The sequence below is a fragment of the Cryptosporidium sp. chipmunk genotype I genome (genome assembly GCF_004936735.1).
Source record: "Cryptosporidium sp. chipmunk genotype I strain 37763 chromosome Unknown contig_10, whole genome shotgun sequence".
In the NCBI taxonomy this organism is placed as follows: domain Eukaryota; phylum Apicomplexa; class Conoidasida; order Eucoccidiorida; family Cryptosporidiidae; genus Cryptosporidium; species Cryptosporidium sp. chipmunk genotype I.
This window is the reverse complement of record NW_027125596.1, coordinates 696,277-720,750: the sequence shown is the minus strand read 5'-3', so window position 1 is coordinate 720,750 and position 24,474 is coordinate 696,277. Positions and strand designations below refer to the sequence as shown.

General features: G+C 35.4%; 8 protein-coding genes across 8 annotated transcripts; 2 read left to right on the top strand and 6 right to left on the bottom strand.

The window, feature by feature from the left end:
- Window positions 1-629: 629 nt before the first annotated feature.
- On the bottom strand, window positions 630-4,055 carry ELE39_000304 (coiled coil; the record flags this gene model as incomplete). The annotated part of the gene is made up of 1 exon (XM_067343328.1): window positions 630-4,055. The coding sequence occupies one exon, from the start codon at window positions 4,053-4,055 to the stop codon at window positions 630-632; it is 3,426 nt and encodes a 1,141-aa protein (XP_067201262.1).
- A 592-nt stretch (window positions 4,056-4,647) lies between these two features.
- Window positions 4,648-5,619, top strand: ELE39_000303 (uncharacterized protein; the record flags this gene model as incomplete). The annotated part of the gene is made up of 1 exon (XM_067343327.1): window positions 4,648-5,619. One exon carries the CDS (start codon window positions 4,648-4,650, stop codon window positions 5,617-5,619), a length of 972 nt encoding a protein of 323 aa, XP_067201261.1.
- A 472-nt stretch (window positions 5,620-6,091) lies between these two features.
- Window positions 6,092-7,039, top strand: ELE39_000302 (Ser Thr kinase; the record flags this gene model as incomplete). Its single annotated transcript, XM_067343326.1, has 1 exon — window positions 6,092-7,039. The coding sequence occupies one exon, from the start codon at window positions 6,092-6,094 to the stop codon at window positions 7,037-7,039; it is 948 nt and encodes a 315-aa protein (XP_067201260.1).
- A 790-nt stretch (window positions 7,040-7,829) lies between these two features.
- On the bottom strand, window positions 7,830-11,030 carry ELE39_000301 (signal peptide containing; the record flags this gene model as incomplete). Its single annotated transcript, XM_067343325.1, has 1 exon — window positions 7,830-11,030. The coding sequence occupies one exon, from the start codon at window positions 11,028-11,030 to the stop codon at window positions 7,830-7,832; it is 3,201 nt and encodes a 1,066-aa protein (XP_067201259.1).
- Window positions 11,031-11,443: 413 nt separating this feature from the next.
- Window positions 11,444-13,939, bottom strand: ELE39_000299 (signal peptide containing; the record flags this gene model as incomplete). Its single annotated transcript, XM_067343323.1, has 1 exon — window positions 11,444-13,939. One exon carries the CDS (start codon window positions 13,937-13,939, stop codon window positions 11,444-11,446), a length of 2,496 nt encoding a protein of 831 aa, XP_067201257.1.
- Window positions 13,940-14,156: 217 nt separating this feature from the next.
- ELE39_000298 (large with signal peptide and acidic plus glycine repeats) lies at window positions 14,157-21,191 on the bottom strand (the record flags this gene model as incomplete). The annotated part of the gene is made up of 1 exon (XM_067343322.1): window positions 14,157-21,191. The coding sequence occupies one exon, from the start codon at window positions 21,189-21,191 to the stop codon at window positions 14,157-14,159; it is 7,035 nt and encodes a 2,344-aa protein (XP_067201256.1).
- A 414-nt stretch (window positions 21,192-21,605) lies between these two features.
- On the bottom strand, window positions 21,606-22,666 carry ELE39_000297 (Deg1p-like type II pseudouridylate synthase; the record flags this gene model as incomplete). Its single annotated transcript, XM_067343321.1, has 2 exons — window positions 21,606-22,442; window positions 22,559-22,666. 2 exons carry the CDS (start codon window positions 22,664-22,666, stop codon window positions 21,606-21,608), a joined length of 945 nt encoding a protein of 314 aa, XP_067201255.1.
- Window positions 22,667-22,839: 173 nt separating this feature from the next.
- On the bottom strand, window positions 22,840-24,342 carry ELE39_000296 (integral membrane amino acid permease; the record flags this gene model as incomplete). Its single annotated transcript, XM_067343320.1, has 1 exon — window positions 22,840-24,342. The coding sequence occupies one exon, from the start codon at window positions 24,340-24,342 to the stop codon at window positions 22,840-22,842; it is 1,503 nt and encodes a 500-aa protein (XP_067201254.1).
- Between the last annotated feature and the right edge of the window lie 132 nt (window positions 24,343-24,474).

The following is a 24,474-nucleotide window of genomic DNA, read 5'->3' as shown; positions in this document are numbered from 1 at the left end:
TTTATGTGACTTCACTACTATTCAGTTCACATAATTTCCTATAATGATCTTTTTAACCTACACTTTTGGCGCCTTTAAATAGCCTTGTAATGAAACGCTACTTTTTCTGGCATTAAAAATCACCAGCTAAAGCTCGCCTGATTGTATTTCTCAATTTAATTCCCAGATATTTGTGTAAATAAACCAGAGCTGGTGACGGGATTCAAACGGTAGAGAAGTAGAACCAAACTTAGTGACTGATAGGAAAAACCATAGTATCAAAGAATAATGAAAATCTGACTAGATAATGATCACAAAGTATTGATAAAAACTGATTTCACACCAAGCAGGTAGTTTAATAGAAATGAAACGAAGTCATTCTCCACAGGAGCCAAGTCTATCAAATTTAATTTGTTTGTGGAAATCAGAATTAACATGAAGTTGATGAAACATCACATTAAATATTTAAATCATCAATACTTGGTTAATTATTTAGGTAAATGCTGCTATGCTAATCCTCTATTGAAAGAATAATTCCACCTCTTAAACCAACCCGTAAATATTTGCGACTGTTGTAAAAATAATTGAAATAAATACGCATCTCTTTTTTTAAAAAAAAATTTAAGTTTTTGCAACCCATATTCGTCATGTTATTCGATTACCTCACATTTGATTCTTGGTGCTTGAGGCGTCAAAGGGACTTCTGGTGCTGGGGTCTGGGAGAACTTGGATAACTCATCCTCCGCTCTTCTAACCTCCAAGTCCATTCTATTGACACACTTGATCTTTTCTTGAAGGTCTTTGCTCTTAAGCTCCTCTTCCGATAATGCTCTACAAACTTCCTCCCTAAGGCTTTCAACGGACTTCATAGACTCTTCAGCGAGTATTGAAGTCTTCTTGTACTGAGACCTCATTTCAGCGGTTTTCCCCTGGCTAGCAGCCCTGGCTTCTTCTATATCGTTTAAAGTCTTTCTAATTATGCTCAAAGCTGAGTTTCTAGCAACCAACAAAGCTGAAATTTCGGATTTCACGTCAGCCTGCTCTTTTAATAATTTTTCCAATTCCTGTCTACGTACTGAGCGTCTTCTCTTTATTTCTTCAACCTTTGAAATAAGGAGCGTTTCCTTTGCAAGTAATTCGGTAGCTTCCTTTGACTTCTCGTCAAGAGCAGCCCTAGATTCTTCTAAACGAGAAATCTTGGCCTCAACTTCAGAAAGTTTCTCTAGCATGTGCTTAAGATCTTGCTCTGCAGTTTTAACCGATTCCTCGAGATCCTTCTGGTTTGAAGACAAACCCTGTACTTTAATTGTTAAGGTTTCGTAAATAGTATGAAGCTCTTTAATCTTTATGCTCATCTGTACAAAGTTTTGTTTAGCTTCTTCTGCCTCTTTTGCCTTCTGCTCAGCAATCAATTCCATTTCTTTAAGGAGTATCTCCGATTCCTTGATTGATACCGAAACTGCAGTAACCTCAGCAGATTGAGAAAGCATTAAATTGGAGAGCTTTCCAAGTTCAGCACGTTCGGCCTCAACCCTTTCTTGCTTAAGCCTGGCTTCTTCACGGAGCTTGTCTCTAAATCGCTTAGACTCCTCAACCTTTCCTGTTAAAGCCGCGCTGATCTCCTCCAACTTTTGTAAGAGAGCAACACGTCTGCTTGCATATTCCTCAATGCACTTTCTCAATCTCTCCTCCTCTTCAATTAATAATCTCATGTCCTTTTCAAAGTTGCTATTAATTTCGCGCTCGTTCCTAATGATCTTCTCAAGCGACTCCTGGGCTTCATTGTGAGCGATTCTTAACCTATCTTCTGTAATTATTGCGGACTCATAAGAGGCTCTAAGCTTGTCATCCTGCTTCAATTGTAACTTAAGTTGCTTTTGTATATCTAAAGCGGCCTTGATGTGCTCAGTGGCCCTTTCTGCTGCTAATCTAGCTTTATTAGATGCTTCTCTTCTTCTGGTCTCCGCTTCTGATGCTTCTATTAAAGCTTTTGCGCTGATATTGGCTGCACGAGCTCTCTTCTCGCTTGCATCAATGAGTCTTTCCTCGAGCTTTGCTAATTCAGCTGCCCGTTGACTGGCCTTTAATTTGGCGTCATGATAATTCTTAAATTCGGTGGCTAATTTGGCGAGTTCCATAGCCTTCTTCTCGTTCTCAATTGCCTCTTCGTACTTAGTTACTGCTTCAGCTGCAGTTTTGGAGGCTTCCCTGGAGTTTAAGGCTGCGAGTTCAACATTCTTCTTGGCTTCGTTCAGTTCAATTAAAGTCTCGTGTTCGTATACCTTACTTACATTCTTTAGATTTTCGACATTTGATGGAGAGAGACAGCGATCTCCTATCAAAGACGAGTAGGTTGGAGTATAAACAGGGTCTGTTTTGAGTACATCTGCTCCCTTTGAGTATAAATAGGCATCCCTGCCCTCCAAAGAAAATGCTGCTAATTTTCCATCTTCCGTTAAACCATATCTTACCATTATTGGCAAAGGAATTCTATTATTGTTGCCTCTAACCCAAATCTTGAGTTTCTTGTCAAACTTCCACCCAGCATTAAACAAATCTCGTAATGAGCAAGTGCTTCCCTCTAGTAAAGATGTAATAACTGCCTCCTCTGACCTACTCTTAATCAACAAGATTGCTGCGTCAAGCTTACCTCCAGTTGGAGAAACCAGAGTTCCGCTTGGAGAATAAACAGGAGAAAGGTTCTCTACAAGTCCCAAAGGCTCCTGACGCAAAACGGCCGAACAAAAGATGATCAAACTGTTCTCAGTTGTAGGGTCAAGTCCGCCTGTATCCGACATAAATGACGGATAGAAATTCCCAAGGGATAAAGCGGTTGCTGCTGCACAAGTTTCAACTGAATAAGGGCTTACAGGCCTCCTAGACTTATCAGAGAAAGACTTGGACATCTGGCTCACAGCTATACAAAGCTCGTCATAATCGCTTCTTAGTGTGACTTTTTCAAAGTACACATTAAAGAGTGAAACCATCCTTCTAACAAGGACCAAATCCTGCTCAGAAAGACCTTGACAGTTTACCCCCAGATTAGATGGAACCACAGTCGATGACTTCACATTCCCCATAGAACCAATCCTAATTGATTGACTAAAGCTTGGGATTCTGCTGTCATTCACATTGCTCATCACAAATAGAGATGCATATACTCCTTTTTTGACATGTTTACTAATTCTAGTTTCGATCGAGACATCATACTTACGGAATTTCTTGGCCAGATTATAGTATTCCCTACTTCTTTCTGAACTGACAAAGTTCGAGCAGTGAGAGCAGCTCTTTGTTAGCTCAAGGCATTTCTTACAACTACCATCACTATTTAAAACAGAGTCTAATGCTCTTAACCTGGCTGCCAATTCAGCTAAATGACGCTCATTTAATTTGCCTCCATCCATTCTACCTAAATATTCTATAAATAACTGCCTAGCCCGCTCAATGTTTCTTAAATCTGCCCCTGAAAGCATATCTACTTTCTTATCTACCCTGTCATTATAAAGATATGCATAGTGAGTAGTGCCTCTCTCTAATTTGGAAATACCTCCATTCCCTGTGTAGACGAACTTTCCCCCACCCTGCCTAGAGACCAAAAATACAAACTTTGCATTAACGTTTGAGCTTTTGATTTGCTTCTCTATCTCTGGCATTACCTTCTTGTACTCATCCTCATCGGAGGTAACCTTTTCTAAGTTCGCATCAACTCTTATAGTCAAGTTGTATTTAGATCCTTTTGGAATCAATCCTTCCGAATCACCCTGTTCAACTCCCTCACCACTATAATCATAATCAAGAGAAACCAATCTGTATATGATACAAGGAATGCCTTGTTGTTCAAGAGCATCACATCTAACTTCGGCAGCTTTAATGCATTGGTCATTTGTTCCATCAGGTACAAACAAAACTCTTTTATCAGCTCCTGCTATATAAATCAGCATTTCTTTATAGGGGAAAGCTGGTCCCTGATTAACAGCAAGTATTTCCGAAAGTTGAGTATCATTAAGAGCAGATGCTACTCCTAAAATAGCCAATAGCAAAATTATTAGTGAAAACCTAAAATTAACTTTAATCATTTTAAAAAATAAAAAAAGTGATTTTCCAACGCTTCCAATTAAAAATATTACTTCTACGATTTTTCCTCTAGTTATTATAGAACTCGGTACCCAACGTATTGTCTAGACATTTTATCATTTTAAATAGCGAAATTAAACAATAGATACTATACTTATATATATTAAAAATAAATGTACGAGTTAAAAATTAATATCATTAATTTTAATTACTCCTGTGAATTAAACTAAAATTTATTTTAATCTAGAAATGTGAAATACGTGATGAAAACTCCAAATATATTTAAATTTTTTAAAAATTTTCCTGATTGGCTTTTGATTAATTAATACGTTTTGTGGTCTAACTATATTTATGCTATTAGCAAAGATAGTAGAAATGAGCCTATTTTCTGTTAAATATTTAACAAGAGAAAAAAAATGTAGGGGTGAGTCCTTCCGAGCTTTTCTCTTGAACTTTTTCATTAGTCAGGGACTTGTATTTACACATCAGATATACTTTTTAAATAATAACCCACTTATAGCTTTTAGATTTTAGTTTTTTCTTAAAGTATTCAAGTTCAATATTTTCTTACCAGATCGTGTTATTGAATTTAGAATGGCTGTAGCTGCTAGAAGAGGTGTGAAACTTTCTCCTAGGAACCCAATAAAGGCCAAATCTACAGGTTCAAATAAAAAGGAGTCACAAAATTTGAGAGGAAGGTCCAAGTCACGGGCTAATTCTGAAATTAAGCATCACAGTGCAAGTCCTCACCCAACAAGATGCCTTAGAGGAGTTTCAACAAGAGCAACATTCAAGAGATCCCCTTCTCCCAGGAAAGATTGGCCATTCGATGAGGCAATCTTATATCCTTCCCATCCAAGAATCGGATCTCCAGTTACAAAAGTCAGAGCTAGATCATCTAACCCATTTTTATCAAACCCCATATCAAAAAAAAACACAAAGATCGATAACTGTTATACTAAGTCAATAGCATCACAATTACTCACTTTGAATAAAGATACTCATCATTCTGGTTCTCCAACTCGCCACCTTCATCCAACAAGGTGCCTTAGAGGAGTTTCAACAAGAGCAACATTCAAGAGATCCCCTTCTCCCAGGAAAGATTGGCCCTTTGATGAGGCAATCTTATATCCTCCTCATCCAAGAATTGGGTCGCCAAAAAGCCCACAGATTAAGACTAAACAATTAAGCAATGTCAAGAAAACAAATGATTCCACTAAAGAAGAAAAAAAGACATTAAGACGAACAGTCAGAAGTGCTTCTAACAGAAGTAATAACTCCAGCAACTCCAAGAAATCCCCTATAAAGTTTATCAACAAGAAGGCGAGCCCAATATTAAAAAATAAATGTAAGGAAAAGGTTGTACGCCATACAACAAACCAATTAAATAAGGATAGCAAGGTTTGTAGATTTGAAATTAAGACTGAAAGTATTGCAACTGTTCTGGATGGAGAAGAAGAGTACGTTCAAAGCCCAGTAACCTCAATGCATATTGGATGGGGAGGAAAACTCTTGAAAAATCAGTATTGGAATGATAAGATTGCAGGTATAGTAAGAAATTATTAATTTTCTTATTTTTTATCTTTAAATTTACTAAATTTCTTAATCTGCATCTTTAGGTAAAAACATAATTCAAATTTCTAGAGCAATTCTTTGGAATGAAATTCACAACGGATCAATAGTCTGGAAACCTCATAAATGTATTAATGACTTTCGCCTAGTTAGTCACTCAAGAGAGCTTTATAATCCATATCCTGGTTCGAGTAAATTACAGGTGGCAGAGTACATTTGGCAATTTAGAGATTTTTATAATACAGAAAATCAATCAACTCCAAATTTTCCAGCCTTATATGAACTTCTTTTTGTGAAAAAAGATTCTTTTCTCTCTTCAATTCTTGGTAGATTATATGGAAATCCAATATCTCACCAATCAATATCTAGAGAACTGTTTTCCCAATCACTATTAATGTGCCACAAAAACTTTGTCCGTATCAATGAAGTTATCCAAGACCAATCATACTCATTTTCTGTTTTTGTTATGGAATATTTGCCTCATTCCTGCATGAAATGGAACTCTGAGACCCAATCTTACCAGGCACCTACTTTAAACTCAAATATGAAAACTCTTAATAAAGTCTACACATATCACGGCTCAAAGCTTATTTTCTCACAGGTTTTGGAAGGAATAAAATTCCTCCACTCAAAAGGGGTGTCAGGAATTTACTTTATGCCAGAGTCTATTAAACTGTCACATTCTTTGGGTGAAACATACATTGATAAGAACGGAAAAGAGCTGACTCAATTATTATCGGTTAGTTCGACAAAAAACAATAAGAAAGTTGAGAGCTTTGTGAAAAATAAATCCAAAATTGAAGTCGATTTGGAATTAAGCGAATACTGGAGGTCAACCAAATCAATCAATATTTCAAATGAATTTGACTCTGCTGCAATTAACCATATTAATGATATTATTCACGAGAAAAAATCTCAGCCTAATGATATTCAAAATGATTCATTTTTATTTAATCCAATACCTTTTATCGAAGACCTTCGATGTTTTTATAATGCATACTGCATACAGAATAACAACATGAGATCTGAAAAAGGAAAACTTATGGTAAAACTGAGCTCTCCATTTAAAGGTATGGCTACAAATAACAAAGATATTCTTTTTTCAGGTATGTTTAGTCAATTAACCAAAAGTTTTCAAAACATATTATTAGGGAACAAATGGCTCTCACCACCTGAGTTATTTAACAGGATGTTTAACAGTCTAAATTCAGAGATTGACATGAGAAAATGTGACGTTTGGAACTTGGGAGTTCTTTTACACTGTTTGTTAGTTGGAGTACCGCCAACTCTAGTCAACAAGCATGTAGTAATTGACAAAAAAATCCCTTCAGAAGTTAAAGATTTGTTATTATCTTTACTAAAGGTCGATCCTCTACTCAGACCTTCTATTTTTGAAATTGAACAGTTCATGTGACTGGAAAAAATACAGTAAAAGCTATATAAACTTAGAAATCCTATTCATATATAAAACTGAAAAAAAAATAACTCAAAAGTCAAAATCAATTGAATAATTTCTATTTTTTTCCTCTTCGAATCTTTTTTTGAGAGGGGTGTATATTTTTATGAAATTTTTTAGTTTTTGAGTTTCTTCAATAGGAACAATTAATATGAACTTAATAAGCAGATTTGAACTTACCTTGCTCCTACACTTTTATTAAAAGCAGGATCAGCTCTTTTCGGTACATAAGGAGCATAGTGTAGGTGTCCATTTCTTGTTTGTTGTTCTCTCACCTCCTTTCTTTCTGCTGCCTTAATAGCATTAAGTCTGGCCGGCCCTACTTCGACTGCGAGTTCACTTCCTTCAGTATTACTAGCTGTAATATCAGCGGATTCTGAAAAATCAATTTTTTTTTCATGTAACATTTGCAAAGGGTCAGATACTTTAAGCATCTCAGATTCTTCTGAGGCCTCCTCGAAGTCACCGGCCATAAGTGATTCATCAGAGACTCTATTAATTATTGGTCTTTGTATACTTTTGGTGTTTTCTACAGGATAAAGTTCTGATGCTTCAATGGAAGATTCTTCGTAGTCAATATTTTGTTGCTTTGCTCCCTTTTTCTTCTTTTCTTCCCTCCTCAAATTATTCAGCTCCTCTTTTGCCTTAAGAATTCTGAATATTCTTTCCTTCTCTTCAGGGGTTTTGAATGGGTTTCTAAGGTTTTAATTTAAGTTAAATCAAATTATAAACTTTTTAGATTTCAAACTCACCTTTTCAGTCTCTCAATTGCATCGTTAGATAAATCGAAGTTTTCAAATTCTCTTTTCCTAAGTACTCCACCTTTTGCTGGTTTGTGTTCAAAAGCCTTTTTAATTGCTTTTTCTCTATTTAAATTGCTAACAGTATCCGTGTTAAGCAACTCAGGATGCTTTGTTAAATAAATTTCCTCAAATGGGATATTACTTTCTTCAGGCGGAGGAAGCAATGATCTATCATTCTCTTCGAAAGCTTGTAGCTCTTGAAGTTTGGTGAACCCTCCAACCGGGGCCAGGCCTTCGTTATCAGACAATTTATCTGATTGCTGAATTGGCATTAGTCCTTCTTCTTCATTATAATATTCCATACTAGGAATCAAACCTTCTTCATCTTTATCAGCTTTATTATCGAAATAAATTTCATAATTAGCGTTTTCTGGATCTAAAACAACTATTCCTTTATTAGTTTCTTTCCTTTCTGCCCCCAAAATTACTGCATCTTCGTCTAGTTTTAAACTCCCCTCTGGATAAATAGACTCTTCCTTTTCTTTACCATTCATCTCAGTAGATGCATCTCTTCTATTTTCTTTCTCGGGTTCAAATGTTTTTAATGAATCATCCCCTGAGTTTTGATCTTCTGAAGTCACCCCTTCATCTATCGGCCTTTCCTCCAATGCATTGATTTGAGTCCTTTTCTTATCCAACTCATTCGAAATTTTTTCCAGTTCTTGAAGAAGCGCTTCCTTTTCTGCAATCTGAGAGGATAACTTGTCACTTTCTTCCTTTTTGGCTTCTTCAGCCAACCCCCGAAGGAATTTGTTTCTGAAATAATCATCCCTTGCATATTTTAGTTGCTTTAACTCGTCTTTATAAGTAAGCACCTCCAAAGGATTTTGTATTTGCACTAGTTCATTTTCCATACCAAAACTATTCAAAGATTCTAAATCTGACTCCACATCACTTTTTTTTATCTCAAGATCCCTGTATTTCTCTATGATCTTTCTTACATTGTCTCTATCGTTCTCTACTTCCTCATTGACTGGCTCTGTACTGTCAGTTTTGATTTCTAAATCCTTTGGGGAAAATTCTGTAACTTCGCTCAATGCTGTCGATTCAGAGGGTTTTCTTTCATTATCACTTAATCTGGGTAGAATTTCTCTCTGCTCTCCAACTTGAAACTCTGTTTGTTTTAAATCACCCAATTCATCAACATCTTTTTTAGTAATTACTCTCGATGGGATTCCCCTTGACCTCTCTTTTTTCCTTTTGGCTTCATTATGTCGCCTCTTAACTTTGTTCTTAAGCCTATCAAATACTGAATTTTCAACGATTTCATCTCCTGAGTCATAAGTATTAATGAGCTTTTTCTGCAGAATTCTATCAAATCCTCTTTCTGGAACAAACTTCTCGTAAACTCGCCTGTCTTGATGAAGCTTACTAAGCCCAGTATTTATTCCTTCCAAAGTATTTTGAAATGAAACACTAGGATTAGAGAGAGAAAATTCAGAATTGGAATCAAAATCTGTTCCGCTTGATAGATGTTTGAATTCTTGCAAGTCCACTTTTTTATGTTCAAATTTGGGGAGTTCGTCAGTTTCTTTGAAGTCAAAAGAGGCGGATTGACTCATATCATTGTCTAAGTCAAAAAATAATTGATCTGATCCCGTGCTTGGATATCTTTCTGTATGCTCTTCACTTTTAATGATACCTGAAACTGATGAAAGAGACTTTCTTTCCGAGTTAGACATTTTCTCTCCACTTCCAGTTTCACCTTGAGAAGATTGAGGCCTCGGAGTTACTTTACCAGACTCCTGTTCGGAGTCTTGTTGACTAATAGCTACAGGCTTCAAACCGGGCTTAGTTCTTTTTGCTGGAATTGGGGTACTCTTAATCTCTCCCTCCCCATCTATTATCTCAGGTTGTTTGCTCGTAGATTTTCTAATCGAATCTCGTCTAATTTTCTGTTCTTCATCATCGTTTTCACCCTTAACAGAATGTGGCGTTTTTTTTGTAGTAGCTGGGATCATTTCTATCTTATCTGCAGCTTCTGCTCCTTTGATTTGTTTCTCTTTATCTTGTTCTGTCAAAGATTGTAAGATTGGCCTGCTAATAACTATATTTTTTTTGTGTTTTTGTTTTGAATCTGGCTCTTTTTTCTTTTCAAAACATGTTTTGAATATTTTAGTATTAAATACATTCTTAATATTAAATCTTGTTTTTTCCTTTCCTTTATCAGTTGTTTTTCCTTGATCTTGTTTCTCTGGAGTTTTTTTAAAATTCCTCTGAGTAGGTGTTTGGGAAATTCCCTGAGCAGCAGGTATTTGGGGAATTCCCTGAGTAGTAGGTGTTGGAGGAATTCTTCGAGTAGCAGGCGTTGAAGAAATTTCCTGAATAACAGGTTTTGAAGGAATTTTTTGAATAGCAGGTGTTGGAGGAATTTTTTGAGTAGTAGATATTTGGGGAATTTTCTCTTTTCCATCTTCAGAAGGTTTAGGCAAACTTATGGGATCAGATTTTGGAATCGGTGTAATTTTGGACATCTGTGCCTGATCTTGCTTTTCCTCAACTTTTACAGAAGATTTCTTTTTTTTAGGACTAATTATATCGTCAATCAATCTAATGCCTGTTAAAAAAGAAGCGTCACCTAGATCTCTATTTTGCTCCATCACATAATCATCCTTATTCATTTGCGAAGGAAGTTTAGGAGGGAGTTTCCTTCTTCTTTCAATTTCATCCAATGTAAATCTTCTCTCATTATCCATATTTCTTATTGCGTCTTCAAGCAACTCGTCAATATTTTCCTCATCTCTTTCCTTTGATGCTGAACTACTTCTTGATTCTGTACTTTTTTTTGCCGTACCTTTTGGAGCCTCAAATTCGTAATTGAATGTAGAAGCGCTAGAAATTGAAACATTATCCAGATTCGCAATATGGTTTGATCTGCAAAGTTCTATATCACTAGTTGCTTTTTTTGAGCAGATCATAGCGAGCCTTAAATCATGTTCAGTTAATTCAGGTTTTCTACTTGAAACTTTATTTGGAGCTGGGAGCTTAATAACATCTTTGGGGAGAATTTTCTTATATTTGCTTTTTTCAGCTATTTTCTCCAAATCAACTGTGAAGGGGTTTGGTTTTGGGCTTGTATTAATTGTTAAAGATAATACCCCAAGTTTGATAAACAAAAAAAAACTTAGTAAAATACGTAGACCCATAACATATTCCACTGAAAAACTAAATATAAGTCAGAGTTAGTATGATTTACTTATAACTTTCTATGCTTCTTTGAAATATCCGTTGTCCTATTATTCTTTCTTCTTTTCTGTAATTGACTCGTCAAATTCAAATCTTTTAAAGATCTATTTGCCCGCCAAATACATGTTTAACAGGCATTACCGAGATGCAATAAATTAGAAGAAACGAGAAAAAAAAAATTTTAGAAAATTATATAACTTTAAATGAATACAAATTTGAACACTTGCATCTAATTTGTTAGCGTTTAGTCTAAGATTGTATATATAATTTACCCAACTGCCATAATAATCTAACAAATTAGGACTATTACAATAAGAAAGCTATATTATTAGGTTTAACAAGTTAAAATTTTAGAATCACCGAAAACTTGAGATCAATTTTGAGCCAGAACAGATAATACAAGATCCATTATCATACCTGATACTTCACCTCCAGAAAGTTGTAACAACTTTGCCATTTGCTCTTGGCTAGGAGCAGAAACAAGTACATTGTTAGAGAGTGGCGGAGATATAGACTTCGAAAAAGTGTTTTTGGAATTGCAAACATACTTTCCAATTCCTAATGCCCAAATGAGACCCCCCGCTAGTTTATCTTGTTCATATATATTAGGAATAGCTATTGGTACGCTCAATTCTTCTTGCGACTCTTCATAATTTGAGGTCTGGGAAAAGTTGGAACTTTCGAGCTCAACTCCAGATGTCTCCGATGATGGTTCACCGTTGATTTCTCTCATTATTTCTGCCTCTCTCTCTTCTCCCGACTCAGGACTTTCTTCGATATTCATGCTTTCCAATTGAATTTCTCCCAAATCCTCTTCAGAGGTTTGCTGTAATTGACCAACAGAGCCCTCAGTTCTACTCACCTCACGTTTTTTTATCCCTTCCTGGTATTTTTTTGCCTCCTCCTTTGCCTTTATATCTTCATTCTCAAAGAAATTAATCAAGTTATCAATATTTTTATTCTCACTACTTCCTCCAGTATTTCTAAGTCCTAACTTGTTTCTTGGAATGCCAATTGGAGCAGGCATATTACGTACATTTTCCTTTTCAAAATGCTCAATCAACATTTTTACTTTGCTTTTATTAGCTTCCGGTAACTCTGCAGGCTTTTCACTTTCTTCTTTTACAGAGCTTTCAACTTCTGTCTTTTGTGTCTCTTCAACAGGAACAGGCACCGATTCTTCTTTATTAGTCATACTTGGTTCTTTGTTAGAATTTCCGAAGGAACTTATAAAGTTTTTAAAAGTGTTTGAGACTCTTGAGATAATTCCTATGGATTTTTCTGAAGGCCTACTACTTTCTTCAGTCCTATTGGAAGCTTCTTCAGACTTTTCGTCAAATTCTTGTTCAGACTCTCTATCTAATTCTTGTTCAGGCTCTTTCTCTGATTCTTGTTCAATTTCTCCTTCTGACTCTTGCTCAAGTTCTTTCTCTGACCCTGAATCTTGCTCTTGCATCTTTGGTGGTTCAGTCGCAGTCCTAGTCCTTTCTCTAATGTATTCTGATGGAATACTAGCACTTTTGATATCACTTTTTATTGAAGTCTCAGAAGCCTCTGGGACTTTGATGTCAGTTCGAACCAGGAAATCCTCCAGATCCTCAGGTTCTTCCTCAGTAGCACCATTTTGAGAGGGGTACTTTGACATACCTTCATTTAGGTTAATAGTTTCCTTATCTAAATCAGCAGTACTCACCTCGCTCTCTGCTTTGCTAACATCTGCAGTATCTTCCAAATATTTTTCTATCGCTAAAGACTCTTCCTTTGGTGAAGTTTTACTTGTTTCTATCTGTTCAGAGGTAGAATATTTAGCTTCATTCAGGCTCTTTTCCTTATTAAGAGATATGGATGGCTGAGAATCATGCTTCAAAGCATCGTTTAGCAATCTATCATATGTTTCATGTGGAAGCTCATCAGAGAAGTTTTCACTGAATTTAGCCCTATATTCAGAAATGGACTTTTCCATCTCCTCTAAGTTAGACTCATATGATGCATCATAATGGTTTTCTTTTCCAGAAACTGAATCTAGTTTCTGTTTTTCCGACTCTTCATTTTCAATATCTTCAGCAATACCAGATCTAGATTCTTCAATTGGAGAAGCACTTTTAGGTAAGCTTTCTTGTAAAGATGCTTCTCCAGGGATTTGAGAATCAGAAGATCTCGAAATATCTTCTTTAATTGATTCTTCCCGTGCTTCTGACTGTTCAGAAACTCCTGGTTTTTGATCTTCTCCAATTACTGAAATGCTGCTCTTTTCAAATTCCTCTGGAATATCGATGCGTGGTCTAACTCCCCTATTTATAGCTTCGTTGTAATCTTCATCATAAAGTGAAATAAATTCATCTTTCATCTGTTCAGATTCTGGGGTAGACTTACTTTCATCAACGGACTGTTCATATATGGGGACTGGAGCGGACTTTGATTCTTCTGAAACAGGGATTTTCTCTTGGGAAAACTCGCCGATGCTTTGTTGTGGCTCTAAAGATCCACCAGAGAAAGAAGCTGAAAAATCACCATGTTTGTTAAAAATGATGTCGCTGCCTTTAGAAGCTTCAGAATCCTCAACTTCAGAGTCATCGGGGTGAGCACTATTTTCAGTCTTCGTAGAACCCATCACTCGTAATGGTTCAAGTTCTCTCTCATTATTCTTGCTGTTGCCTCTTCCAAAGAAACCAAAAAGCCTACTTAAAATTCCACCTCTTTTTTTTGCTGTTTTTTTTTGTTCTGCAGTATTCAATCCAAATGGACCACCTTCCAATCGGTTCGCAACAAAGTTTGTAGGTTCTGCAAAATTGCTAGACTCAACTATGTCCGGACGTTCAAAAAGTAAAATACTTAGTGCCAAAATTAAAAATAATATATAAGGTTTCATTTTTGTACTAGAATAAAACATCTCGTTTTTAATTGGTTTCCTTCAAGCTTTGGCCATTTTTATGTAGTGTATTTATAGATCCAGGCGCCCGCCAAAGTGTCAAATTAACATAATATGCAACAATAGAACGGGTATGTTAAAAAATTATTAGACTAAAAACAAGGATATAAATGATTAAATCTAATTCAAGAGTAATACGACTATTACTTGATTATTTTTATGCTAACCTAGCTTCTTTTATAGCTTCTTCAATTTCCTCATCGCTAAAAAGATCTCTACGGCGTTGCATTCTTCCTGGTCTGAGTTTCGGGGCAAACGACATAATCCATTCCTTCTCAGACCCTCCTTTTTGTTTTTCTATTATTGTTCCCAATGATCTGTTTTTTGGCTTGAAGTCTTTATTTTCTTCAAAGGATGCTCCTCTGAGCATCTTTTTCCTAGAATCTAGTTGAGTATTTTCTTCCTCCTTTATCCCTCCAATACTCGATGTTAGCTCGAAGTTTCTCTTAGAATCTATATCATCAGGATCTAATTTATTAGCTTTGACTATATTTGATTTTTTTACTTGGACATTTCCCATATTCATGAACCTATCAAAGTCAACAAATTCACCATCTTCAGGGAGGGAGTCGGTCTTTTGCTTATTAAGACTTTGATCCAAATATCGTTCGGATTGGTTAAAGAGAAAATCAAGCTCCTCGGATGAAATTTCATATTCTTCTGTATTAGCGCCCCCATTTCCTTTTTTATTCCTCTTATTTTTTTTGTTCATCCGTTTTCTTTTCCTATGGTCATTCCCCTTATTAAGAGAAGTAATCTCAGGTATATCAGTATCGTAAAAAGTCTTACTATTTGTATTATATTGGTCTAAATTTACCTCTGTATCGAAGAATTCGTCAAGTCTCAAATCATCAACATCGCCCGAGCTATTTAAATCTTTACTTACGTCGGCTTCTTTAAAAATTAATTCATCTTGAGGTCTTATATCTCCCTCACTAAAACCAATCATTCCAACTCCATTCATTTCAAATAATTTATGCAAATCCTCAATAATTGAAGTCGTTTCGTCCACTTTTTTGTCACTTTCAAGACTTCTTTCATTGAACCAGTCAATTTCACCTAAGTTTATTTCCTCATCACTTACTCCAGTTATTTTATCACTGATATTTTGATCTAATAAAATGTCATTATCTACTTCAAAACCTTGATCTTTCTTTTCTTCAGTTCTAAATAACTCATTAAGGTATAAATAATCATCTTCCAGGCTAGAATGCACACCGTTTGATATGTTTTCATCTTCAATGTTTTTCTTTTCCAAATTATTTTTTGGTTCTTCAAACAAAATGGATATGTCTATATAATCATCTTCAAAATCCTTTTTTTGATTGATTTCGGCAATCATATCTAAATCAAAACCCAATTGATCTATGGATGAATCAGCACTTATTCCACCATCATTTATCATATCACTAAGAACATTTTCGACTTCTCCAATTTTAATGCTGGCATCCGGGCGAATATCGAATATGTCTAGGTTTTCCTCATTGCTTGCAGCTGAGTTGTATTGATCTCCATTTCCAAATAGCATGCTTATTGACTCTTTTGGGTCTCCTTCCATAAAAAGTTTTTTATTATTTTCGTTTTCGATTTCAGTATATAGGCTAAGCAAATCATAATCAGCTAATTTATCATTTCTAGTATCACTTGAAGCTTTTTTATCTTCAAAAAGAGCATTTCCTCTTTCCAATTCATCTAGAAAAGGTATTAATTCACTTTGTTGAAAGTTATTATCTATTTCATCTTTGAATAATTCTTCCAATCCCAAATCATCTTCAAAGCCTTGATCTGAAATCTTATTTTCTCTTGTTAAAATATCTAAGTCACCAATGTAATCAGTATCATCTTCTTTAATTTCCCCAGCGTTTCTGCTAAATAAATCATCTAAACTTCCATCCGTAATGCTTATATTTGTTGGCTCTTTGTCATTTCCAATCAATTCAAAATAAATATTATTTATATTATTATCAACAGCTTGATTAGAATTTGCTTCTACTGTATCTATTTGATCAATTTCTGGTGTTTCTAAAGTAGAAGAGCCATTTTGATTCAAATCATAAATTATGTCATTTATATCTTCATAAATTGAGTTTAGAGCATTTAAATCTCTGATCAAAGCTTCATTTATTTCAATTTTTGAATTGTCTTTTATTCCAGGAATACTATTTATTAAAAGACTTAATTGGTCATCTGGCAAAACAGATGATTTGTCTGTTTCACTCAGAACCTGACTATGTGTTGGTAATAAACTTTGTAATTTATGTTCATCTCCAACACTAAATCGCTCATCAGGTAAATTTAACTCATTTGATTCTTCCTCTTCATCTGTGAACTCCTCAGAGTCCACTGTACTAGCAAACCCAAAATCCCTATTAACTTTTTTTTCATTCAATAACCTTTCTAAAAGCTCGAATTCATCTTCTTCATTTGATCCATCATCACTCAACTCTTCTAATACTTCGACTTGATCATTTAAATCCCCTTTTGCTGGAACAACTGAATTATCAGAAAAATTAACATCAATCTCTCTGGTTTCAGTATCCGGATCACCCAATTTTGCTAATTCCTCCAATTCTTTCTCCAGATTTTTATTTTGAACGTCAAAGTTATCATTTGGGTTAGAAACAATATAATCATCGGAAATATTTAAATTACCAATAGCTTTATCAAGATCTAGATCCATTCCTGTCTTATTCATCTCTCCATTCACATTACTATCTATTTCAAAAAGACTCGGACTCTTACTAATATCAAAGCTAAGGTCTTCAGCATCATTACCCAATTCTAAGCCAAAATTTAAACCACCATTATCACCATTCATAAAAGAATTAGCTTCAATGTCATCCAAGCCAGTTTCAGTGGGTTTTATCAATGAATTAAGGAAATTCTCTGTATCTATTATCCCAGTATTCTCTGCTTCCGCTCCTTGAATACTTTTTAATTCATTGTAGTTATTTCCATCGCTTAAATCATTTCCTTTTTCGAATTCATTTAATAAGCTATCAATTCTATTACTTGTATCGTTTTGATCAAATTTGCCTTCATTTTCAAAATTTTCGTCTCCAAGAATTTCGTTTTCATCCAAACCAAGATTGTTTGCTTTATTATTTCCTCCTTCAAATAATTCATCAACCCCTGTGCTACCTATATTGAAACCTCCTAGACTGTCATTTAACTCTTCGAGATTTCTGTCTAAATCCCCTGTTACTTTCCCACTACCAAAATCTAGCTCATCACCTATTGCAGGTACTCCTGTTTTATCACCCTCATTAATTCCCAAGCCAAATCCATCTCCCAGAGACGCTCCCTCCGCTATTTTGATATCAGTATAATCGTTAAATCCATGGTTATCAGTTAAAATATCGTTCCCTCCTAAATCTTCTCTTGATCCTATTCCAGAATTACCAAAACCATCAATAGGTGTGTCTATACCTTTAAGATTTGAATCTAAATCATCAACATCACTTCCAATTCTGCCCTCTAAAAGTGAGTTAGTACCTTTTTCTAAATTTATTTCAGAATCATCATTATCTAAATCTCCCAAACTTTTGAAGCTAGAGTTTCCGAACGAATTGGAGCCTCCTGAATTTAAATTGTCTCCTGTTTCCATTTCAAAATTAGATCCATCTTTTCCAAATCCTCTCTCGATATTATTGTTTCCCACTATAAAAGAATAACTATCGCCATGCTCACTTTTACTTCCACCTCCAAACGAAGGACCCTGGCCAAATTCACTTTTTTCTAAATCTCCCAACCCTGTATCTTCTGTGGAATCCCTTAAAGCGTCGTGATTTTTATTTTCCCGTCCAAAGTCACCATTTACACGGACTCCTACGGAATCAGAATTGGGGTATCTTTCGCTATCACCGCTATCATCCCCGTCTCTTATTCCAAAGCTTTGTCCACCTCTTACGGAATCAGAATCTGGGTCTCTGTCATTATTACCAACATAACCCTCACCTCGCATTCCAAAACCACCACTTCCTTTAGAATCCAGGTTTCCCTCACTATCATCAATGTCATCCCCACCCACCATTCCAAAACCTTCTCCTGAACCAGAACCTCTCTCATTATTGTTCCCACCCGCTATTCCAAAACCTCCATCATCTCCTCCTAAATCAAAATCTGGGTCTTTGTCACTACCACCACTGTCACCACCACCCTGCATTCCAAAACCACCACTTCCTCCAGAATCTATGCTTCTTTTACTATCACCAATATCATCCTCTCCAGCTCCGAAATCTTGCTCTCTTTCTTCTCTTTCATCCTCTTCTTTACCTTCTGCAATATCTCCTGAATCAGAAACCCCTTCTTCTCTCCCATCCTTTTCACCTACGCTATCTCCCGAATCGGAATCCCCTTCTTCTCCCCCATCCTTTTCACCTTCCACGCCATCTCCTGAATCAGAATCCCCCTCTTCCCCTTCATCTTTGTCTCCTCCACTCTCTGCAAAGCCCCCTGAATCCAATTCACCTCCACCCTCTGCAGCATCTCTTAAATCATAATCTGGTCCTTTATCTCCATTACCAATATCATCTCCACCAGCTCCAGAACTTTCCTCTTCTCCATCTTTGTCTTTACCTTCTACAATATCTCCTGAATCGGAATCCCCTTCTTCTTCCCCATCCTTTTCACCTTCTACGCCATCTCCCGAATCGGAATCCTCTTCTTCTTCCCCATCCTTTTCGCCTTCTACGCCATCTCCCGAATCGGAATCCTCTTCTTCTTCCCCATCCTTTTCGCCTTCTACGCCATCTCCCGAATCGGAATCCTCTTCTTCTCCCCCATCCTTGTCTCCGCCTTCTGCACCATTTCCTGAATCCAATTCTACTTCATCCTCGTCTTTACCTTCTGCAATATCTCCTAAACCAGAATCCCCTTCTTCTCCCCCATCCTTTTCACCTTCTACGCCATCTCCCGAATCGGAATCCTCTTCTTCTTCCCCATCCTTTTCTCCTCCATTTTCTGCACCATCTCCCGAATCAGGGTCAAAATCTTCCCCTTTATCCTTCTCTCCTCCACCTTCTGCACTATCTCCAGAATCGGGATAAGAATCCGCCCGTTCTCCATCGTTAATTCCTTCACCTTCTGCATCCTCTCCTGAATCCAAATCTTCATTATTATCTTTTATGTTTCCACCATCCAGAATATCTTCTTCATTATTTCCATCCTGGTCATTACTGTTAGAGTAATCTTTATCATCATTTTTATCTTCGTCCTCTCGACCCATACCCAGGCCCTCTACATTTCCGTAATCTCCACCCGATTCATCTCTTCTAGTATTTGAGTCATCTTCCTTTACGTCGTTTCCCGATCCTTCAACGTAGACATTTTCATCACTATCTCCATTTCCTAAGTTTTCATCTATATTTTCAGCACCTTCGTGTTCTTCTGGATCGTTATTAGATTCATCTCGCAATTCAGCATTTTCTTCCTCCCCATGAAAAGATTTATCCTCTCCTCCCCCATTCATCAAAGCAGGTCCAATACCAATATTTGAATATGGATTGTAGTCGCTAGGAGGGAGGCTATTAAGTCCTTCTACATCAACCTTCTTCAAACCATTGCTTTTTGCTGTTTTTATGACAATTTCCGCATCTCTTCTTTTGGCTTGAGAATTCAATAGAGATATTAAATTAAATTCCTCTTCATTCTTATTGCTTACAGCATCCTCGGGCATATAGCCATCTTTCATTTTCTTTAATTCTTCCAATTTTGCCACCTCTAGGATATTATCTGTGTCATTCTTTGGTGTCAGAAATTCTTCAATTAAGCTATGCTCATCTTTACTAGTATCTATTTTGTCACCCTTTGTAGTCAAAGTGTCTGTTACTTCATTTAAAAAGCCTGAAAAGTCCTCTCTCTCTTGATTCTCAATTCTATCCTTAAATTCATTTTCAATTTTAGTTTCTTTGATCAACTCCTTTAAACTTTCAGATTTATTTTCCTGAATTGAAGAATTATCATCACTTTTCACTTGGTTAAAATCTGAACTAACCATGGAATGTAATTGGCTTTGATCGCCTAATTTGGATGGCTCATCATTCACTGCTACATCTAGAAGATACCTCAAGGCACTTTTAAAATGTTTCATTGGAAGAGAATCTTCCTCTGGAAAAAAGTGCGAAAGATAAACCCGAATTTTAGTCTCTTCATCTTTTCTCAACTTTTTCTCTTTTGTAATCTTGAATATTTCTTCATCACAATCGTCGAAATTCGTTTCGCGATCTATACTATAAGTCATGGCAATCAAAAACTCAAATTGGAGAGTTAAACCAAAAGACTTCCAAATGTCAAAAGAATGTCTAGGCAAAGAAAGTAAAGTAGATAAAGGAACGATTTTACATCCTGATTTATAAAGCACTCCAAGCTTACAGATCTCGTACCTTATATCTTGTAAAGTCATATATTTAGGAATTTTTATTTCATTTTTGCTAATTACTGTGGATACAATTGCTTCTGTAAATATTTTATGTCTATCTCTTTTCTCAGAAGATGGACTCTTTGTGGAAACTAGTAAGAAGTAATAGTTAATTACGGGTAGCTTTAGCTTTAAAGGAAGATGCATCCAAGTTTCAATATCTTCTTCCGAAATTGTTGAAAGGATTTCTAGAGCTAAAGGATGGTATGCCTCAGGATATTTCTTTTTTAACTTCCTTCTGTATTCTTCTTTAAGTCTTTCTTCAGTATTCTGAATTTCTCTCACTTTCTTTTCCATGAGTTCCTTCCTTCTTAATTCCTGCTTATCAACCTCCATTATTGCTTGAATTAAACTTGAAAACAACCCATTGTCCGCTTCCAATAGATCTTCGTCAAAATAAACATCACTAGAGAAAATATTTGAAACATCATCGAGTAGTTTACGATATCCCTCGATATTCTCATTCTCAGTCTTGTGTTGAACAACATTTTTGGGAACTGAATCCGAATTTAAAAGTTTCCCCACTGAGCTATTGTATATTGTATCTAATGAAGACTTTAATGCCTTTAAACACAAAAAATATACTTGGATTTCAGTTAGATTAGATCTAAATTTTGGCAATTTGTTCCTGCATTCATCCAAGAACTCTTCCTTTGTCATATATTTTGAGACTAAATTTGATGTTAATGAACTTAAATCATTTTTACTTTCCTGGGACTGAAATATTAAAAATATTAAAATAAAGAAAAATAAAATCAACTTTTTCATAAACATATTAAACACCACATAAAGACGAAAGTTTTGTTTTATGGGTACCTAAAGCTTATTCTCTCTTAAGCTTCACATTCAAATCTCTATTTTTGATTTCTTTCATTCCAAATCCTTTCTTTTTAGTATATTTATTTTCGTGTGACAAAATATGATAAATTCGTACACATGCACACAATCTATCTACTAAAATTACGAGCCTGGTTTAAAGATTTTCGCTTACTCGGAATTACTCCTCCACCTCCTTAAAAGCTTAATAAATTGTTTTTTGTTAATATTTTATATTCGATTCTAGTTTGAATTTTGCATTTTATTTTATTTTTTTTGCATGCACACGTTACCCATATAGAAGATACCCACAAAAGTAAAAAAAAAAATTCAGAAAATTTTTTAAAAATTAATTAAAAAAACCACTTAAAGCTACGATCCAATAAAACTATATAGTGAAGCCTTGAGTTTTAAAGACTTTGATTCATCTAGAAATGTTTTCATTGAAGTTGCATTGCATTGAATATTATATTCTTTAAAGACACAGTCCCACAATACCAACCCAAGTTCAGTGGCCATTTGGAACGAAATTTCTGAAGAATTCTTCTGTTCTAAATCCGTTAACATTTGAGTAATGACTTCTGGGTTAAATTTCTGTTGTCCAATTTCAAAAAGAATGCCCATCATTAGCCTGACTTGATGCCATAGAAAAGCAGACCCCTTGATTAAAGCAACAGCAAATGTCTTGTTTTCATCCACAAAGTTAATATCAAATTCATAAATAGTTCGGATATAAGTTTGGTTTTTTCGGTTCTTTAGGTCCATCTTACAGAACCTTCTATAATCATGAGTTCCTAAAAACTGCTTTGCAGCTATGTCCATTAGTGGGACTTGCTCAGGTGAAATCTTTGGAAACTTAGATATCTTTGTCCTTTCATGGTTTAAAGGAAAGAAATATTTATACAACCTATATTCACAATCAAAGCGAGCACTAAAGTCAGGCCTAACCTCGCAGTAACCAAGAACTCTAATGTCCCATGGTAGCACGCCATTCAGCATTTCCATATAATTATAGGGTCCCAAGTTCTTTGCTCTAGTTCTCAAATTAACTGAAATATAATTTCCAGCAGAGTGAACTCCTCTATCTGTCCTTCCACATCGAACCAAATCACATGAGTCAATATCTTTAATGAGTCTTAGCTGAAGCAGAGCCTTGTAGATCTCTCCTTCTATTGTAGGTACCTGATCGTCTTTTTGGAATGCTATTCCCTAAAAAAAAAAATAGGTTAAGACATAATTAATAAAAACCTCCATGATCTCAATTTTTAAAGAAAATGGTCGGCCTAGACTAGAATCACCATTCGGTGATTAATTTTTCAACTTACAAAATAGTTAGTTCCTATATACGAAATCCGAAGCAAGAACCTCGAAATGCCAACCGATGACCAATCAATCCCTAATTCTCTTCTTCTCTTTTTACTAACTGTTTCCATTATCTGTTCCTTTTAATATGGCAAACCAACATTCAGTATTATTTTTGGCATGTCAAAAATTACTATATTATCTCAAATATTTGGCGGGAATACCAGTAATTCACAATGCATGAATAAAAAAAAATATAACAAAAAGGTGGCAAATCAAATATCTATAATTAAATATTCTCTGCCTATAATAAGTTTAAAGCTGCTTGAAACTTTCTCGATGTTTCGATTTTAGAGTTTTTGATATTATGGTCTTTGTTGTATTTTGGAACAAATATAGGAGTGGTAAAAAGTGCTAGTATAATAATAGTCAAGTATAGAATAGAAGAGGTTGTAAAAAATATGATTAGAGTGAAAAATATAGCTGGGATGGCAAGTGTTGAATGTATAATTTGTTTAGCTCTGAGAGGTAGTTTACTGTAGTATAATGAATTCAACAATAGAATATGTGAGGGCTTAGTAATATTTTCATTATTAATAAGAAGGAATTCTGAGTCTGGGAAAGACTCTTTTGAGTCAATCGTCCAGAGAAATTTGAGATATGCAATAACAGTGATTAAAGTAATGAATCCATAAAGAGTTGATGCGCCTGCAGCAAAATGTTCCTGGCTAATTAACACTGTTAAAAAAGAACAAAACATGACGATTCCCAGAGAAACGAGGGTTTCTTGGAAAAATGATGAAGAATCATTTTTAATGTTTTTGATTCTACACCATTGTGCGATAAGAAACTGCGAAACTAGTCCCACATCTGAAGTAATGCACCCAATAGATGAAAAGCAAGCAGAAATTGTAATCATGCTTGATAGAATATTTCCTCCTACCAAGAATCCTGAAAATGTGAAAAAATTACCAAGCTGAAATGATCGACCATCCCTGTTAAAATGATTCAGAATACAACATCCACACCAAAGGGGGAGAATGTATAGAATAGAAACAAGTACAGCATTTGCAATTAAGCAAAGCTTAAAGTCCCTATCACTTGTTAATTGACTCTTGGAAGCCTTTGAATTAGGAGAGAAAGACCTCTCATAGCCACAATTTAGCCACATCACGTACTGAAGTCCAGTAATCCAATCTAACTGGTTTTTTTTAGGTAAGTCTGGAATTGTTCCCCATGAATTAATTGGGATTGACCAAAAAGTTAAAATTACCATAATTACTAAAGGCGCAACCACAACAGTAAACACCCATATAATATAATCATCAAAGTATGTAAGAAGTAGTGAGACTGCAATTATTAACAGGAAAACTATCACTGAAATAGATAACTGACTGCCAGTGGAAAGGGCACCATATTTTAGAGACCTTGAAAAAGAGTGGATATATGCAGATGCTACACCTACGTATGAAGAAAGCATACCTATTTCCATAAAAATATAAAGTATATCCAGAAATGTGGCGGAAAACGGATTAAAAATACTTTCACACCAGCTCTTCGGACCTGAATTTGGCGGAAATGATTTGTTTAGCATTTCATAGATCAAAATCAAAGGGATTGCGTAAAAAATACAAATACATATCTGAATTAAGGTAAAGTTCCGCAGTCCGATTACTGGCAGAACTACTTCAGAGCCATAGGATCCTCCACTTACTGTGAAAAACGACGTGAAAACCATCGTAATCCAGGGCATCCATCTTTTTTTGGCCCATTTTCTGTGATTTGAATTTATTCCATTTGATTCCATTTTAATATCAAAACTCAATTGCTTCTCTATGCTTCAGAATGGACGCATATATCTACAATCTTTTACATCCTTCAATTTATTTTAAGGTTTAATACTTTTCATTAACATATATCGCTTAAAACACACAAACGA